Raw genomic sequence first — 20,190 nt, forward strand, 5'->3', positions numbered from 1 at the left:
TTAGCGACCCCATCCTGTAGAAGGATAACTCACTACAAAAAACGCGAGCCAGAAAATAATTCAAATTATTTCTTTAATTTTCACTTTTAAAAAATGTCACATATTCATCTATATTTTATTAGCAAAAGTCTGTATTATCCGACTGTCGATGTTTAAAACTGACTTTCGATCGTACTCTATCAATATGGGGTTGTGGAGATTATTAAGTTTTTGATTGACATCATGAATCGATTGATGTTAGACCACCATTGAAGACCTGGAAGCACTGGACCGCCATTTCGTTTTATTATGGGACTTCTCAGAAGCATGCATCCATGATACGGCTCGCAGAATTCGAACCCAGAACCTTCGATCTTTTGGACCACTGAGCCGGCTGGCATCCAATGGTGTTAATATCTAACCTCAACCAATCCACGAAATTGTGCGACTCAGTGGTCTAGACGGTAAGCGTTCACGCGCAAAACCGAAGGTCTTAGGTTCGAATCTTGCCTGCCGGATCGTGAATGCACACTGCTGAGGGGTCCCATAATAGAACGAAACGCCCGTCCAGTGCTTTCAGATTTTCAATAGTGGTCCAACATCAATCGATTCATGATCTCGATCATACATTGTCAGTATATTTTACAGCCAATTGAGTGCTCAGTGGATAAAGCATTGATGTTTGAACAAAAGTGCATTGAGTTCGAGTCTCTGTATGAATATAAACACTTGTATGCAGGCACACGCACACATTTGACGAGTCAAAAATAAGAAAACAAAAACACTAGATCTTTTTCTAAAAAAAAGTGAGGATATGTATAGCGTTACATTTATGCATATTACAGTATTCATCCCATGTAACTCTTTATTCATAATAAACATATGGTTGTCTATTGAAATATTCCCAAAGAATTCTCTTTCATCTGATTTGCCCAAAATCTAAACTAAAAGATAAATAAACAAATTTATTGGATTACAAAATGATCCATATAACATATGAGTTTTGATTGGTCTAAATAGGCATAGTAACAATTTTCCACATTTCAACATTATTTGTATCATTTTTAGTAAACAAATGTCTGCATTACATAATGTAAGTAAACCGTGTTTATTTTTTTAAAGAGTTTAAGAATATATTTAAAACTGGAAAACCTAAGATGTGCACTGCTGAAGAATCACACAGTAGGACGAAACAGTCGTCCAATGCTTCCAGGTTTTCTATGGTGGTCTAGTTTCAATTGACTCATAATGTAAACTATTAAAATTACTAATAATATTCACAAAATACCTTCTGATATAAATCTAAAATCATTATAATATGAACGTTTGTGAATGTTTCCTTTTTAGAAACGTTCTGTGATTGATACACATTGTCATTTGTGTGAATCTATTTTTGATAATGTAAGTTGATCAAGTTAATAATTTGTTTTTCTTAAAAAGTTTGTGCTGGCTAATGTTTGTGTTTTTTTAAATATTAGAATTACCCTCTTATTGTATCATCATTTAGGTATTTTATCCAAGTAATTGTATAAGTTATTACGTATGTTGGTAATGAATTTCAATGTTTATTCATTTCTGTCTATTACTAATAACAAGTGTTAATTATCAGTAACTTGATCGGTGTATTCATTATTTGTTTATTTAAACACATAAACATTGGTACAAGGAGGCACCAAATAGATATGCGCCACATAAGTCATTCGATTTATGTGAGAGCTGGAATACTACCCGGGTGCCAAAACCGAAGCAGGTGGTTTTTTAGAGGGCAACACCTGGAGCCTTTGATCTAAAGGTTTAATTTACAAGGAAGTAGAGCAACGTAAGGAGATGCAGTCCCATGGTAGCCAGTGACCAACAGTAGGTTCATACGCCATTTAATCCTACAGGATACTGGAGCTCATGTGCACCATTGGTTTGGAATGAGGGTTTTCCAACTCCTCTAGGTGGACTCTCCTTGTCTACCAACCCGGTTAAAGCGCCGAACATTCGATTTTCGTCCTCTCAATTTTATAAAAAAACACCTCCAGTGCTAGAAGTAGTTGTATGCACGTGGCCATGTGAGAGCATTCCTAGAGGGAGGGCTGACTCTCCTCACTCTCGGCCGTACCAGGTCATTTGGGAGGCTTAGGGTATGAAGTGTTCTACTTTCAACCATTAAATTACCGGTCCCAAACTTCCTCACTAGCCCTCATACTCGTGACTTGTATCCAAATATACTAAGCTGTATCCAGTGAATTAGTCAAAACATTTAGCTTTCAACATTTTTAAAATCTAAATTCTAATATTTTAAATTGCCTCATGTTCTTCTTTATTCAGAAAAAACAAAACAAAAGGTTATTCTTTTTATTTCGAAGTTAAATACCTCGTTTTTCTTTGTTTTCTCTTTTTTTTTTGTAAGTCAACAGTTCATCATATAATGAAAATCTATTTGTTCAGTATAGATACCATTATTAAGGACAAAAGTCTTATTACGATAATCAATAATGATAATAAGAGATATATCCTTATGAAGAAACGTATATATATATATATATATATATATATATATATATATATATATATATATATATATACGTTTCTTCATAAGGATATATCTCTTATTATCATTATTGATTATCGTAATATATATATATATATATATATATAATTAAATAAATATATTCCCTTTTCATGTCAATATTTCCTCTTTCTTTTTTGATGTTAAAAAGCAGTTGAATACAGTTTGACGCACGCTACTTTGTCTTACCTGCATCTCAGAGTTGATGTTTGCTCCAGAACTCCAATCCAGTACCGTTCACTTCAAACGCTATCGCGTTATTTACTTAGCTACTGAGTCCTGATAGCCACCTGCTTGTACAATGGGATAAAGTTTAAATTCATCTGGTATTGTTTATTTATATCTTTTCATTGTTACTTAGGATTGTAATTGATCAGTCTCTTGTTGATATATGTGTATCAGGACTCAGTAGTTAAGTGGTTAACCCGATGGTGTTTGTAGTGACCTGTACTGGGTTCGAGTCCCAGAGTGTAGATCAACTTTGAGATGCAGGTATATCCAGATGATAAGCCTCAAATAGGATGAAACGTGCATCAAACTGGATTTCATTTCTAGCCACTATCCATCTTTGCTTAAAAAAGCTTATGACTTAAGGCTATATATAGGCGATCCGCACATATGCCAACAAGAGACTGATCGATTGCAGTCGTAAATAAACATGGGAAGATACAAGTAAAACAACATCAAGTGAATTTATTACTATTCAGTTGATTTATATTAAGTAACTGAGTCAAACTAATTATTCATCTTTTTTTTGGCGAGACTATAATTTGTGGATATACCAATCAGATTTAAGCTAGCAGATCTTGAATTTTGGAACGAAATTCATTCACTTATTTGACCAAATATCATTTTAGCATTAAAGCTGATATCAGTTTCCCTCTTTTTAATATAAACTGACATTGATAAACAAAGAAAAAAATTAGTTTAGCAAGAACAAAATCAACTCATATGAATTCAAACGTTGTTAGTTTTGTCTCTTAGGTAACAAAACCTTAGAGATAAAGAAATTTCCGAGCCTAGAATACGGGAATTAATATTTAGAAATATATATAACTATCATTGTGTGACTGAACTAATTTAATTTATGATCACATTGATTTTCAGTTAATTAAAACAGAAATGAAATCATCACATTTCTTCGGAAAGATTATATTGTGTTGTTATAACTTGTGGCCTTGTGCCCTATTAATATATATGACGTAATGATACCGCCAAATAGAGAACAGTGAGTTGTCGACCGGGCCAATGAGGCGTAAACCCATACAAGCAGTCTATAGTCTTTGCCGGTCCTTCTTTCTTCCTACCCCTGCATGTTGAGTCCAGAATACAAATCTCAGTTTCTGCAATGTGAATTATGTATTTCAAACATACTGGGCTTATATACAAATCAGACAGACCACATCGTACCATAAAATAGAAAATAACATTTATACAAGATTTAGCCAAATGTGAATGTGAATGTGGGAGACTGTCATTGATAGACCGGGCATAACTTAAGAACGTAAATCGTATAATAACAGTCCATATGTCGAAATAAGGCTTAAAATAAGAGGAACATGAATATGCATAGTTTAGTTGCATACCAATTATACTATAAAAATATATGTATTGTATTGATCCATAAATAGTTCTCAAAAGTTACCATTCATAATTGTCATCGTGGTACAACCGTCAATGAAACTGAATCATATTGACTTGTATCATTAACTTATAAGATATTCAAATGAGATCTATAGGTTTTGTATACAAACCTATATGATATCACAGATCATTATAATTAACGAAGTTCAAACAAAGACAAAAATATTATTCTCTGTATTCCAAGATGATATCAAATCATCATATAGAATAATTTAATTGTATCAGAAAAATCTCAACTCATTCGTCTCTTATCCATTGAGCGGATGTCATCATCAACAGCCTACTGTGGGAGAGAACAAACCAGCTTCCATCTGAAGAGGAAATCGGAAAAAGACGATGGAAATGGATAGAACATACATTACGGAAATCACCAAACTACATCACGAGGCAAGTCCTAACTTGGAATCCTAAAGGGAAGCGGAAAAGAGCAAGGCCAAAAAACACATTACGTCGAGAAATAGAAGCACATATGAAAAAGATGAATACCGACTGGAAAGGATTGCCCAGGACATGGTTGGATAGAGAGTGCTGATTGGCGGGATAAGCTCCTCCACGAGGAGTAACAGGCGTAACTAAGTAAAGTAAAAGTACCTATTGGTTTAGCTAATACAATACGTTATATATATATTTTTTTCAATATCAGTCAATCAAAACTATGTTCTAATAGTTGTTGTATTCTCCAATATTCATTCATTTAGGATATTGACAATGTAATCACCCGTGCAATATCTTCAAATGTTCATGGTGCTATTGTATTAACCGAGAATAGAAATGATTTTTCAAAAATATTTGAATTAAAAAAGAGGTACACTACTTATTATTCACATGTACATTTCATTTATAAATTAATTACTTAATTTATATCATGGTCAAAGCACGAAATTTATTATGCAATAGTTGAATCAGTCAATTAAGGATTATCAGAAGTAGTTTTGTGGAGATTTTAGAAATTTCATTAGTTGAAATCATGAGTCGACTTCCATGGAAAACCTGGAAGCACTGGACGGCCGTTTTGACCTGGTATGGAACTCCTCAGCGGTGAGCATCCACGATCCCGCCCCCCGCGGGATTCGAACTTAGGACCTATCAGTCTAGCTTCAATTGACTCATGAGATCAACTATAGCAATTAAGGATTATTAAAGCAAATCAAAGTAATGATTTAAAAAAAGTAATTATGTGATTCTTCACGTTCACAATTCCTTTCTATTTTCTCTTCTATTCTCTTCAACTTTACCTTCTTAGCCTTCAGATGCCAGTTTTCAATTTCGATTGGTGTTACACACTACTTATGCCTGTCGACATAAGTAGCATACAACGCATTAGTAATAATATACAGATTTCCTAGTTGAAGGATACTAAGAACAGTGTAAAGTTGTGTAGATTATCAAGCTTTTGGTTGAGATCATGAACTGATTGGTGTTAGACCATCATTGAAAACCTGGAACCACTGGACGGCTGTTCCGTCCTATTGTGGGACTCCTCAGCAGTGAGCATCCACGACCCCGCTTGCGGGATTCGAACCCGAAACCTACCAGTCTGGCTCGCGAACGCCTAACCTCTATACCACTGAGCCGACTGGCATCCAACAGTGTTAATGCCTAACCTCAACCAATCCACAACATTGCGCCACCATCTTCTATTGTACTGAGGTACATAACTGTCTCTACCTGACATGGATTAGCTCCACTGGTCACAACTTCTCACTAGAACCATATAATGAGTTCAGTTTACCTCGTAGAGTATGTTTCCCTTAAATCTTAATAGTAAATTTAATAATATCAATTATCTTTAATTTTTAAAGGACTCTAGTAATAGAATATTGTTTATTTACACCCGTTTTAAACATCAGTGCCTAGGAAGTATTTTTCTTTTAAAAATACTTGAGGGCAATGTTAAAGTATACCCTTTCTTACTTATTTAATGTATGAATATGACTTGAAAATTTTGGGTTGAATATCTAGATGTTGTACATGGTTGGGGGAATCTCTATTCATTGAAATCCATTATATATTACTTATATAAATAATGTTTAATGAAATAGTATAATCGAAATGATTTTTCTCTTCTCCTTTTTCAAATGGAAACAAGGATAAAATCAATAGCTTAGTGAATTCATTAATTCATTCATTCTCTTTAATTTTTCACAGATACTATCCAAAAATAGTAATATTCAGTGTTAGAAACAAACCAAACATCAAATGTACAGTCACTTAAACTAGTGATGATCAATCAATAGTAATTATTAAACATAAGCCTTAATTGAAGTTGGTTACAACATACAGGTTTAGATTATTGATCAATGTTGGACTGTCATTGAAAATCTGCAAGCACTGGAAGGTCGTTTCGTCCTAACATGGGGCTCTACAGCAGTTCATATTCACGATCCCATACGTGAGATTGAGGCCCAGGACTTTCGGTCTCGCGAGCGAACGCTCAATCTCCAGACCACTGAGCCGAGGTCCAACGGTACTGATGTCTAACTTTAATCAATCCACGATATTTTGCGTCCATTTCCTTTTATCTTTGGTGGGTAACTACCTCACACCCGACATGGATAAGCTTCACTGCTCACAACTTCTCATTAGAACTCCGAAAGTTCCATCCTGAATTTAGTCACTATTGGGCACATAATTATCAGTATAGGGTTGTAGGGATTGTTGAGTTTAGATTGAGATCAATATTGGAACATTACTGAAAACCTGAATTCTATGGACGGCCGTTTCATCTTAACATGGAACTCCTCAGTGAGCATAAACAATCTTGTACAAATAATGTGGATGAATTAAACTAATCGTTGGTGCAGTCAATTATCTTAGCGTTTGTTATACCAACATGATAATTCAACCAATCCGCAAAGAGGCATGCTATGCTACTGTCCAGTAGTAGCATGCCACGTTGATATTCTAGAAAGCTCCATCATGTTCTGATTGAATGGAAACTCTTCGGTTTCTTTAGGGTCTCCGGAATTCTCGGAAGCCGTCTTAACACCATTTTGTTGTGTCTAGTACCTCTCTAGCCTCTTGAAAAGCTAATTTATTCATCCTTCTTGAGTCAAATTCTGGTCTTCTTAATTATTCACTTATCAGTCTTGACTGTTTTTATATGAGTATATGTGTGCGTATTTCTTATCTAATCACATTTCTTTAACTTATTTTTTATCTGACCACAAACATTGAACTACGCATGACCCAATCAAGTTGGCTCTCTCGCCTTCTCCAATCTGTCTCGCTCCTCTCTCTCCTTTTCGCTTGTTTTTCTGATCATCTGTCTGGATCAACGATTGTGTGAAATATACGTCTTCGAAATTCATCCTAATATTTGTCTTATTTAATTCTGTTATTCATTAATGCGATTTAAGTTGATGATTATATACGAAGGTTACCGGGATATATATTTTCCTATGATAATCATAATATGATTTAATTATAGTCAGATAAAAGGTCATCACAATTCAATGATGATGATTTCGGCGAAGCTTAATAAATTAAACGTGATTAACTCATTAATTTATTACTTATAGGTTGTAATGATCTAAAGAAAAGTCACAAGTGATACTTCTGTTTACCTACTTCAGTTTTTTTAGTTTTCTTAATTAATTGTTTTGGGTTAAACACTTTTCTGATTGGTTGATAAGTGGTCAATCCCATCTGTATAGTTTACTTCTCAGTTCGAATAATTTTCTTCTAAATAAACATGGATCGCTTTAAAGTGAATATAGATTGTATTAGCTATATTAATTACTTACTTACGCCTGTTACTCCTAATAAAGTATAAGCCACCGACCAACATTCTCCAACCCACTCTGTACTCGGCCTTCCTTTCTAGTTCTATCCAATTGTTGTTCATTCTTCTCATGTCTATCTTCATTTCTAGATGTAATGTGTTCTTTGGTTTTCTTCTTTTCCTTTGACCTTGAGGATTCCGAGTGAGGGTTTATCTTGTGACGCAGTTCGGTGCTTCCCTCAATGTGTGTCCTGTCCACCTCCAGCACTTCTTCCTAATTTCTTCCTCCACCGGAATCTAGTTTGTTCTCTCCCACAGTAGGTTGTTGTTGATGGTATCCGGCAAACGGATCAGAAGTATTTTGTGTAGACGACCTTTGGTAATCATTTGTATCTTCTGGATGATGGTTTTCGTAGTTCTCCAAGTTTCTGCCACATACAGTATAATCGTCTTGACATTTGTATTGAAAATCCTGACTTTGGTGTTGGTTGACAGTTGTTTTGAGTTCCAGATGTTCAGTTGTAGACATACTGCTTTTGCTTTGCGGATTCGTGCCTTCACATTTGCATCAGATCCATCATGTTCATCAGTGATGCTGACCAGATATGTAAAGGGTTTTACATCGTCCAAATCTTCTCTGTGAAGTGTGATTGGATTGGTACATACTGTGTGGCATCGGTGAATTTTGCTTTTCCCTTTGTGTATGTCGAGACCTACTGCTGCTGATATACTGGTTGTCTTCTCCTGCATTTGTTGTTGCGTATGGGATAGAGAAGCCAGATCATCTGCGAAGTCTAGTTATATAGTTGAATTCAATCTATCAAATCTATATTTTACTAAAGTTTTGTGTTATTCAATACTTGTCAATAAAGTTAATCTAGTGTCTTCAGACAATTGATCATCCTCCGAAAACTGTTGACATAAGTCAACAGACATGAAATATTCGTTAAAGGTCTTTGACTGACTACCCATTATTATCTAACAAAGAAATCCAATTCAAACAATACTGAAACATAAAGATAACTGATTAATTTCCTATAATACTAGATCACAATACAATACTGAAAATTCCTCATTTTCGTTCATTTTTTCAGCGCAAATTATATATCCTAGACAGATATATTAATTTATTTATGCATAATTTCATTACTGTTTTGATCTTCATTCTTAACTAAAAGGTTTACCTTTACCATAGACCCCACATAATACTTACGTAATAAGGTTTGAATAAAATGTAACATTTAGTAGGTCTCAATATACACAAAGGGAAAAGCAAGATTCTCCGATACAACACAGCATGCACCAATCCAATCACAATTGACGGAGAAGATTTTGAAGATGTAAAAACCTTTACATATCTGGGCAGTATCATTGATGAACACTGTGGATCTGATGCAGATATGAAGGTGTGGATCGGCAAATCAAGAGCAGCATATCTACAATTGAAGAACATCTAGAACTCAAAACAACTGTCTGTGAACCAACACCAAGGTCAGGATTTTCAATAAAAATGTCGAGACAGTTCTACTGTATGGGGCGAAAACTTGCGGAACTACGAAAGCCATCATCTAAAAAATACAAGTGTTTATTAACTGTTGTCCACGCAAAATACTTCTGATCCGTTGGCCAGACACTATTAGCAACAACCTACTGTGAGAGAGAACAAATTATATTCCAGTGGAGAGAGAAATCAGGAAGAAGTGCTGGAGGTGGATAGGAAACACATTGAGGAAAGCACTGAACTGCGTCATAAGGCGAGCCCTCATTTGGAATCCTCAAGGTCAAAGAAAAAGAGGAAGACCAAAGAACACATTACATCTAGAAATGAAGATAGACATGAGAAGAATGAACAACAATTGGATAGAACTAGAAAGGAAGGCCGAGTACAGAGTGGGTTGGAGAATGTTGGTCGGTAACCTATACTTCATTAGGAGTAGCAGGCGTAAGTAAGTAAGTAAGTAAAATGTAACATTTCCTATCTGAAAAGCTTTGATCTTCTCAAGATGTTAATTAAGTAAACGTATGAAGCTATATTGTATTGAACAAGAACACAAGTGGGGACAATCAAATGTATTTGAATACAATATTACAGAATATCTTAGTCAATTCTGAGAACCATACAGCAAATATTTCAATTGCAAAATGTCAATCATTCGTCTTAGATTTGATTGTTCTCTTGTTTCCACACTAATCATTCTTTGTTATTGTTCTCTTTTTCTATGATCTTCTTAACCTTCTGTCGACAGATATTTCACTATCGATTAGTGATACATACTACTTATATCTGTCTAGATCAGTGGCACATACCACAATATGAGTTGTAATTTAGAAGTAGAAAATAATTTTAATAAAACACGTCAAAAAACGTTTCTAAATTAATTGAAATATCTTAGAAACAACATAATCAACTATTTATGGTCATAAAAGTTTAATTCTATGATGGAATTCGACCTCATTTAGCTTCTATGAACAAGGTAGAACAAATTTATGCTTGAATCTCATTTTGGTTAACTGTCAGTTAGTCAGCTACAACGTAGGACCAGGCACATATATGCATCGGTCCAAGTTGCCATGCCTCATTAACACACAACACCTGATTTATAAAAGTAGTTAATTCAGAGGTGGCAATATATAAAAGAAAGATTGCATATAAGGATTGGTTCGTAGAAAGAAAGATATGAAGCGATTTTATTCTCTTAGTTTAAGGGAAGACAAAGAGTGTATACACCGACGCCACTCTGATCGATTCTGAGTCATGTCGCCAAGAGTCTCCAACCACTGGTTACGACAGTCACGCGGACCCCAACCAAGTAGTCTGCATCTCCCAATATGGCTCAGACTAGAAGTTAGTGACTTCAAGCACTGGTGCCACGTTTTGGTTTGGCTGCCCCTAACTTTCTTCCAACCATCTCCAACACCACTTAGCATTGCATGTCGTGGTAATCGGTGTTCGGGCATACGTAACACATGGCTCAACCATCTCAGTCTATGAAGATTCACAACCTCATCGACTGATTTACCATCATTCCCTAGTACCCTGCGTCTAACCTCACTATTACTTACCTGGTGATCCCAGCAGACGCCAGCAATATTTCTGAGGCATCTGTGGTCAAATACTGGTAGCTTACGAGTAACTTCTACTCTTAGTGGCCATGTTAAGAGAGAACGGACTGCCGCGCAGTATACTCGTCCTTTTGTTGATAGACGGATATCTCGCCTTCGCCATAGGTGACGTAAGTTGGCAAAAGCCAAACGAGCTTTTCGAATCCGTGCTGACACCAACCCATTAGGGCTGATCAGACTTCGAAGATATGTGAAGTTGTCAACGCGTATGACTACTTCACTCCCTATCATTGATTAACTGTAGTTGTTAGAGAATTGAATAATTTATTTAAAGAACTTATCAGAATTAAATTTGATAGGGGAACTTTTAGAATTCAAATAACGATCAGGATTTGTCACGATCTAATTGAATGCTGTCAGAATATTCCAAGAATATTTCAAAATAACACACAACAACGAAAATAATCCTCACGATCATTATAAGTAGACGAAATTTCAATAGAAATATATTTGTTTGACAATCATAAGGATTGAACAAAGTCACAAATTGACATTAACACCGTTGTATGCCAGCTCAGTGGTCTAGAGTTAAAGAGATTGTGCGAGAGACTGGCGTCCCCTGGGTTTCATTTCCAGATTCAGGGTCGTGGATAGGAATTGTACAAAAATTACTCAACAGGTCCATCATATGAATGAGTAGTATAGAGTTATCTTCATTTTAATTAAGAACATTTATATATCTCCATTAGCTTCCTTGACACTATGAACATTTGGTTAAGAGGGAATGACCCTTGAAAAATAAATGGTATTATTACTATGATGCATAAATCATTATAATCAAGTAAAGTTAATGATTCTGAGTTCTTTTCAAAGTACAATGTATGATATCATAATACAGAATCATTTGTAAAATGGAGTCCTTAAAATGTTTAATTATTATTATTTAAATAGTTGAAATCATGAGTCGATTAAAGGTAGACCACCATGTAAAATCTGGAAGCACTGGACGGCAGTTCCGTCCCACTACGGGACTCCTCAGCAGTGCGCATCTACGACAAAACGGTCGTCCAGTACTTTCAGGTTTTCCATGGTGATCTACCTTTAATTGACTCATGATCTCAGCCATTGAAATTACTATAATATCCACAAAAACCATTCTGATATTATTATTTATTTTTATTTTTTTTGATATTTAGATATCCAGACTGGATTAATGTTTGCCTTGGGATTCGTCCTGTTCAGGTAAAAAAAAACACTTTACATGTGAATTACAAAAGACTATCTCATCTATGAATTCATTTAATTCCATAGGTTTATATCTAAAGTGTTACATAAATTATTTTCCACTGGATAGAAGTTTCAACGAATAACATTACAGTTATGTTTAGAAGATTTTAATGGAGAATGAATAGTCGCTTGCAATGGAATCTAATACGTGCGTTTCGTTCTATTTACGACCCGTCGTCAAACTCTTCTTATAATGCTTGTGAATTAAGGCTATATCGAGGCAATCCGTTCAGAATGCACACATGTCAATAAGAAAGTGATCATTTGCAGTTCTGAATATCATTGGGAAAATTCAATCAACCAGTGCTCAAAAATGAGAATGATTTAACTTATGGTTCATGTTCTTCATAACATGCGAGATAGTTCGACGATTACCCAATTCAGCGGTAGCCTTATTTGGGTCAATCTGTAGTGGACACAACCTATAGAGTAAAGCGATCACCACAAAACTCCCATAACTGAATTATAGTAGTCAATTTACTAATGACTTATTTCATGAAGCTCCGAAAATTCTAGTGAGAATTCCTAACTGATGAAGAACAGACATATCGGGAGTAAAGCCGATGTCATTAACAGCATTGAATGACTGTCTTTTAATATCAGAACTTGAATAAATTGAAATAGTAAAATTGGATGCAAACACAGTGGCTCTAATTGTTGGGTGTTAGCCGAGAAACTTCGAAAATCCTATGTTCGGTACTTTGTAAGTTATGGGTGTTCGGTCCGTAGTCATCCTAAATAGTCATTACTGTATCCTAAAATTGTATTCATAGTGCATTATTTAATGTTAAAAACATATAGAGAATCGAATGGAATTTCACACTTCTGACCATCTCAAGTGATTTATTAAATTGTGCTGATGACAATTGTTTAAACACCACCAATCACAACTTCACACTGAAACTTCAGAACCATTTTGAATCAAGCTATCATAGAGCCAACTATAAAAGTTTATTACTATAATAATTTAATAGTTAAATTGATGATTCAATTGAAGCTAGACCAAGACTGATAGGTCCTAGGTTCGAATATCGTGAGGCGGTAATCGTGGATATTCACTGCTGAGGAGTCCCATACTAGAACGAAATGGACGTCCAGTGTTTCTAAAAGTTTAGTTGAAGGAATTTTTTCATAGTTCAATTGATAAATTTTATTTGTCATAAAATCAATTTAATCTTCATTTCAAGATGATCATCAAGCTCTAATGTTAATTTATCACTATGAAAGTTCAAGTATTTCATCATTACATATTTATTTTAACGGGAATAACGGTGAGACTATAATTTATGGACAACTTTTGAGTGACTTCGACAGTGTCCTAATAACTAAAACCAAATGAAGATTATAAACCAGTATGAAGGATTAGAATTATGATTTACAATTGATAGTCAAGATTACGGATTAGATTTAGAGTTTTCATGACGAACTGACGTGAGCTATAATGCCGAAATGGTATTTTGTCAAATGGGTGAATGAACCTGATTAGTTCATACATAGATTATAGTCTCTCCGGAATAACTTCCAGTTCCTTTCTCCTATTGTTATTCTCGTTTTTTTTTGTTTTTTTTTTAGAAACAAGAAGGAACTCACAATGGACAACGTAGTGTGAACATGAAAGTTTGTCAATAAAATTTCATAGTAAAATTCTTATTACTTTTAGGATTTAAAACATATTCGTGATATGATCCTTCAACATAAATATGAAATTGTTGGCATTGGAGAGGTATGTAAAAACTATAATGGTAGAAATTCCTTTTCTTTTCTTTTTTCTTCAATCTTATTCTTTATATACATTAGATTGGATTAGATTTTACACCGACAATATGTTCAACTAGTGAATTACAAGATTTACAAAAAAGTATATTTACTATACAAATTCAATTGGCTAAACAATTGAATTTACCAGTGTAAGTTGAAATGTTTGTTGTTCTTGTTGTTGTTGTATTTTTTCTTCATTAAAAAACGATTTCAGTGTGATTCATAAATACCGTTGAGATGGTAGAGAAGATTTGTAGCTCAAGTGGAGTTTTATTCTCTAAGCTGTATGATTTGATGGTGGAGCTTTCATTGTTATTCTGAATGACATCATCAGCATAAACTTCAAATAGAAGTGAAGTATTCGAATTTTTCCGCATGTGACTGACAGCTTTTCCTGTAGACCTAGAAGTTGATTGATTACTGTTAACCTTTAAACTGTCATTGTTTACTTCTTTATTTTCTTTGTATCTCCTATTAATGGGAATTCCGGTCAAATATTTGTACATAATTTTACTGGTTGGTTGATAAATTGGATCGATTTCAATCAACATCAAGGTCTACAGGATAAGCTGTAAGCCATATGTGGAGAAATTCGAACACTTCACTTCTACCTGAAATTGGTGCTAATGATGTCGTTCAGAATAACGACGAAAGCTCCACTACGGAATCATTCAGTTCGGAGAGGAAAGTTCCATCAAAATAATTACCGTTATTATCAATAATATTTCATAAAATTGTTCAAACTGATAATTAAAACAGTAATCATGGACTGTAATTAGCAATGGAATCCAGAATACACGTTTTGTTCTACTTGAAACATCTTGGAATGTTATGTTTTCATTTCATTGTTGACTATAACCTAGTATTTTTCACGAGACAATGGAATCCATATTGCCACTATCTTTTTTAATGCTTATAAAGGTAATATAAAGAGTTGAAGTTTGATTTTTGTCGAAAATCCACCAACGATAGATATAAGGCAAGAAAAACTGATAGGTTATAGTACTGATTTTTAATAGCAAGAAATTACAAACTACTATAAATTGTAACCATCGAACTTGGTTGTAACGAATTTTGTGCTTATAGCAACAAGATTGTTGAAACAACATTGGACTGTTTTTCCGTAGTGTAAATTAAATATAATTTATTCAAAAAATCCATCAAATGTACTTACTTATGCCCGTTACTCCTCGTCAAGGAGCGTAAATCGCTCACCAGCATTCTTCATCCAAATCTATCCTGAACAATCATTTTCACTTGTTTCCAGTTGTTATTCATCCTTTTGATGTTTGCTTCCAATCCTCGTCTTTTCCTAATTTCGTCTTCAGTTAAAAGTTAATTTTGTTCTCTTTCAGCAACAGCCTACTATGGGAGAGAATAAGTCAGATTTTATCTGAAAAAGATATTAGGAAAAGACTATGGAAGTCGATAGGACACACATTGAGGAAATCATCAAACTCCATCACGAAGTACGCCCTAACTCGAAATCATGAAGTTAAACGGAAAAGATGAAGACCAAACAACACATCAAACCTACTATCATCTATCGATTGAAAGTCTCATTCACTCAGATCTTCAAGTATACTACCTTGGAACTTTTATTAAGTTTAAACAACACTATACGATTTATTTATGTTAAATGAAGAAACATATCAGTTTGTAAACAAACTAAGCACCTAAATATTGTTTGATCTGAACGATTTTTGTCCCAGACTGAAACCAATTGATGAAGTGTCAAAAATAAACAAGGTTGACACAGACTGTATTTATATTGTTAATTTCGTACATCCACAACTCTAAGACGAATGAGAATAGGAGCTGTACATTCATGTCGACCATAAACTGCATTTCGATGAGAAAGTGACAATCTATCTCGTTCAACCTGACAAATTTTCATTTAAAACTCTCCATCATCAAATGAAACTGTCATCATTGATTTATTTTGATTTCTTAAACCACCAACATTTCGACCATATCATCACTATTCATTTTGATTCAATAACATAGAATTAAGTTCACATTGTTACCTCATTTTTATTTCTCTAAAATAAAAGATTGAATTGTAAGTTCTCAATTGTTAATCTATTTCCCCACCACCACCTCCACCACCACCACCACCAACAACAACAACAACAGGAAAAGAAGATAGACAAAAATTAAGAACGATAATGAATTGTTCGGTATGAATCATTTAAGATTGAATTATCATTTTAATATTGTCCTAATCTCTTTTTTTTTTAAATAAGTTCTATGGTTAATGACCTAATCAGCAACTATTAACTAAATGATAATAAAAATGAGGTAACAATGTGAACTTAATTCTATGTTATTGAATCAAAATGAATAGTGATGATATGGTCGAAATGTTAATGGTTTAAGAAATCAAAATGAATTAATGATGACAGTTTCCTTTGATGATGGAGAGTTTTAAATGAAAATTTGTCAGGTTGAACGAGATACATTCTCAATTTCTCATCGAAATGCAGTTTATAGTCGACATGAATGTGTAGTGTCAGTTATTATGCCAAGCCCATATACCTTATTCGAGCTTTCGGACATCCCATTCTATTCATTTTACTTGAGCCATACATTGACCTTGTTATTTATTCGCTTATCAATCTAGACTGTTTCTATATGAGCGTATATGTGTGTGCCCATCTTATCCTATTAATCACATGTCTGTAGCTTTATTTTGTCTGACTATAAATATTGAGTAACGCTTGACAAAGATGGAGTTGGCTTCCCAGCCATCATCCATACGTGTCATTTTGCTCTACTCTTTTATTCGCTTCATATTCGAAATATATGTATTCTCAAGTCAATTCTCGTTATTCGACTTATTTAATTCCGTTATTGGATAATGCGATTTAAGTCGACGATGATATACGAGAAAAGGCGATAACAAACATCCATACAATCTAAAATGGAGTCAGATACACGGGCCACTAAAAATGTACAGCTCATATTCTCATTCGTTATAGAGTTGTGGATGTACGAAATTAACAATATAAATACAGTCTGTGTCAACCTTGTTTATTTTTGACACTTCATCAATTGGTTTCAGTCTGGGACAAAAATCGTTCAGATCAAACAATATTTAGGTGCTTAGTTTGTTTACAAACTGATATGTTTCTTCATTTAACATAAATAAATCGTATAGTGTTGTTTAAACTTAATAAAAGTTCCAAGGTAGTATACTTGAAGATCTGAGTGAATGAGACTTTCAATCGATAGATGATAGTAGGTTTGATGTGTTGTTTGGTCTTCATCTTTTCCGTTTAACTTCATGATTTCGAGTTAGAGCGTACTTGGTGATGGAGTTTGATGATTTCCTCAATGTGTGTCCTATCGACTTCCATAGTCTTTTCCAAATTTCCTCTTCAGTTGGAATCTCATTTGTTCTCTTTCACAGTAGGTTGTTACTGATGGCATCCGGTCAACAGATATTCAGTATCTTGTGTGGACAATTGTTTATGAATTCTTGTCCCTTTTTGATCAAAGTTGTGGCAGTTCTTGAAGTTTTAGCTCCGTACAGTAGGACTATCTTGACGTTCATATGGAACACTCTGACTATTCTGTTTGCTGAGAGTTTTTATGTTTCAACTGTAAGAATGCTGTCCTTAATTTGCCAATTCAAGTCTTTGCATCTACATTAAATTTTCCTTGCTGATCGATAAGGCTGTCCTGGTACGTGAAAATTTCCACCCCTTTCAGAGGTTTTCTATCAAATGCGATTCAGTTGATGTTCTCTGTATTGTATTTGAGGTTCTTGGTTTTTCCCTTGTCTATTTTGAAGCCTACTGATTCAATGGCTGCTGCTCAAATCGTCAACTTTTAAAACATATCTTCTTGATAAAAATGAACTAATCTTAATAATGTACAATAATTGTCAATTTTAGAAATGTTCATTCACGTTCTGCTGGGAAAGAAACCATTGAAATACTAAAATCTGAAGGTAAATTTGCTTATTATTTTAATAAGTTTAGAATGATATTAATGATTTGTTTCAATAACTACTTCATAACATGTATACTTTGCATATCAGTATTATATGTATTGAAATTAAGTACAGGGAGTATGCTAATTTACAGGAATGATCATAGGTAACATGTGGAGAAATCTAAGGCTACGTTAATTGGAATTGTGCTGTTCACTACTTATATAGACATAAATAGTATATTACGACAGTCAAGAACAGAATGTATTTCAGTAGAAGATCGAGAAAGAAAGAACAGGAATGGAAAGGGATTGGCATGAAAATGCAGGAACAATTGAAATCTGAGACGATGGACTGACATTAACAAAAGAAACAGTCACGTTTGAGACAATGGATTGATATTTTATAAGTATTTACTGTATTGTTCTCAGATTTTAGTGAGATGTTCTGTAATTTAATGTTCAAATACATTCGATTGTCCCCACTCTTGTTCTTGTTCCTTACACAATGACCGTATTCGTAAGTTATGTTAAAACAACATTTGTGATAACTTATGGAACATAGTTTCTGTACATGTCTGATGAATGGAAGTGTATGAAAAATATTGATACTCTCAGAAGATAGTGTGACCCGAAGATCATATACATTTCATAATGATAGATGTCTCTGTTATAATTTGTGGTTTGAATGCTTATTGTCTTGGCTCTTTTAGTGCTACTTTTTGTATCTGGTCGTCGCTGATTACTATGTCGGAAACGCTTATCACTTATACTCGGAATGAGAGACCTTTGCAATTCCGACGACGCGAAAGTAAGAACACAAAGACTGGTATTAGTGGTGATTTATTAACCCCAAAATACGACGACGACAACTCTAGTAGAAGATACACTCATTTATATACTGATTGTACACCCATTTTGATTAATAATTAGAATGAAATCACATATATGAAAAATACTTACTGTTATAACAAATTATATGCTAAGCATAGTTCATGTCAATGGAATATAAGAACATCGCATATTATACAGAATCAAATATCATACAAGACAATAAAACAAATACTACATTGAGTAGTCATTACACTGAATCAAAACAGAAGTAATGTAATGAGTAAATCAATCGAAAATTGACTTTTCTTTCCATCATATCAGTCTCGTCTTTGCCATGGAAGAAGTATTGAACAATTTAGTTGCTAGTGTTCTGTATAGGATAGGGTTTATTGTTACTATTTAAGAAGATTTGGTCCACCAGGGTGCTTGGTACCTGTGTGGTTGCACCACAGGATTGAGCTGTACTATTCAGATTGTAGCCTTAAAGCCTATACGGTGTCTGGTTCTCCTGTGAAGCGGGATTGGGCTGTACTGCTCGATTTATAAAATGTAAGCCTGGGTGGTGTCTGGCTCTCCTGTTAAACGGGGTAGAGCTATCCTGTTTGGGTTGTCACTTGAATGTCCGGATGGCATCTGGTTCTCCTGAAAACCCTGGCCCACAAGGGTATATTATATGAATGTAACTGTGTGATTTAAGAAGATTGTATAAGGTATTTAATTTATAGAATAGATACGAGTTCACTGAATCGATACAACAAGTCTGTTGACTTATACTCAGAATTTTAATTGATATTTCGATCTTGGCTAAGTTTATAGAGGTATCACCACCATTGGCTCAGTATTTACTCAAAGAAAAATAACTGATTTTCTTCACTTTTTGTGTAGTATATTTGTTTTATTATTAAAATAGATAAATTAGTCCTTGTACAGAATACATAGAGCTTTTAACAATCTGGTCGAATCAATATTATCTGTGACAGTAGAACAGTCATCCAGATAGCAACCATTTATAAGACTGTTGTTCATTATGTATATCCACATATATTATGTCCACATTATTTAACTGCTCATAAAAATAAATTGAAGATACTGTAGCAACCAAGAACACAAGTGGGGAGAATGAAACGTATATATATAAAGTTACAGAATCTCTCAGTAAAATCTGAGAACTATCCAGTAAATTTTTCTTTTGCAGAATGTCAATCAATCGTCTTAGACTTCATTGTCCCTTCATTTCCACACCAATCATTCTTTGTTCACGTTCTCTGTTCCTGAATCTTTTTAACCTTCTGCCACTTGGCATTTGACTTTCTACTGATAATACATACTACTTATATCTGTTGACATCAGTAGCACACATCATAATACCATTGTAATTTCATGGTATTTCAGGTTTGTTTTGTGATTA

General features: G+C 34.2%; 1 protein-coding gene across 1 annotated transcript in view; it reads left to right on the forward strand.

Moving 5' to 3' along the window:
- Nucleotides 1-575: 575 nt before the first annotated feature.
- Nucleotides 576-20,190, forward strand: part of TATDN3 (putative deoxyribonuclease tatdn3) — a 34,885-nt gene continuing 15,270 nt past the window's right edge. The window contains exons 1-8 of the mRNA XM_051214167.1: nucleotides 576-1,072; nucleotides 1,327-1,380; nucleotides 4,879-4,985; nucleotides 12,164-12,209; nucleotides 13,827-13,871; nucleotides 13,915-13,977; nucleotides 14,052-14,161; nucleotides 17,912-17,967. Coding sequence (XP_051067316.1) covers nucleotides 1,055-1,072; nucleotides 1,327-1,380; nucleotides 4,879-4,985; nucleotides 12,164-12,209; nucleotides 13,827-13,871; nucleotides 13,915-13,977; nucleotides 14,052-14,161; nucleotides 17,912-17,967 — 499 coding nt within the window. The 5' untranslated portion in view covers nucleotides 576-1,054. The remainder of the gene's footprint in view (nucleotides 1,073-1,326; nucleotides 1,381-4,878; nucleotides 4,986-12,163; nucleotides 12,210-13,826; nucleotides 13,872-13,914; nucleotides 13,978-14,051; nucleotides 14,162-17,911; nucleotides 17,968-20,190) is intronic.

Source organism: Schistosoma haematobium, chromosome 2, assembly GCF_000699445.3.
Source record: "Schistosoma haematobium chromosome 2, whole genome shotgun sequence".
NCBI classification, from domain to species: domain Eukaryota; kingdom Metazoa; phylum Platyhelminthes; class Trematoda; order Strigeidida; family Schistosomatidae; genus Schistosoma; species Schistosoma haematobium.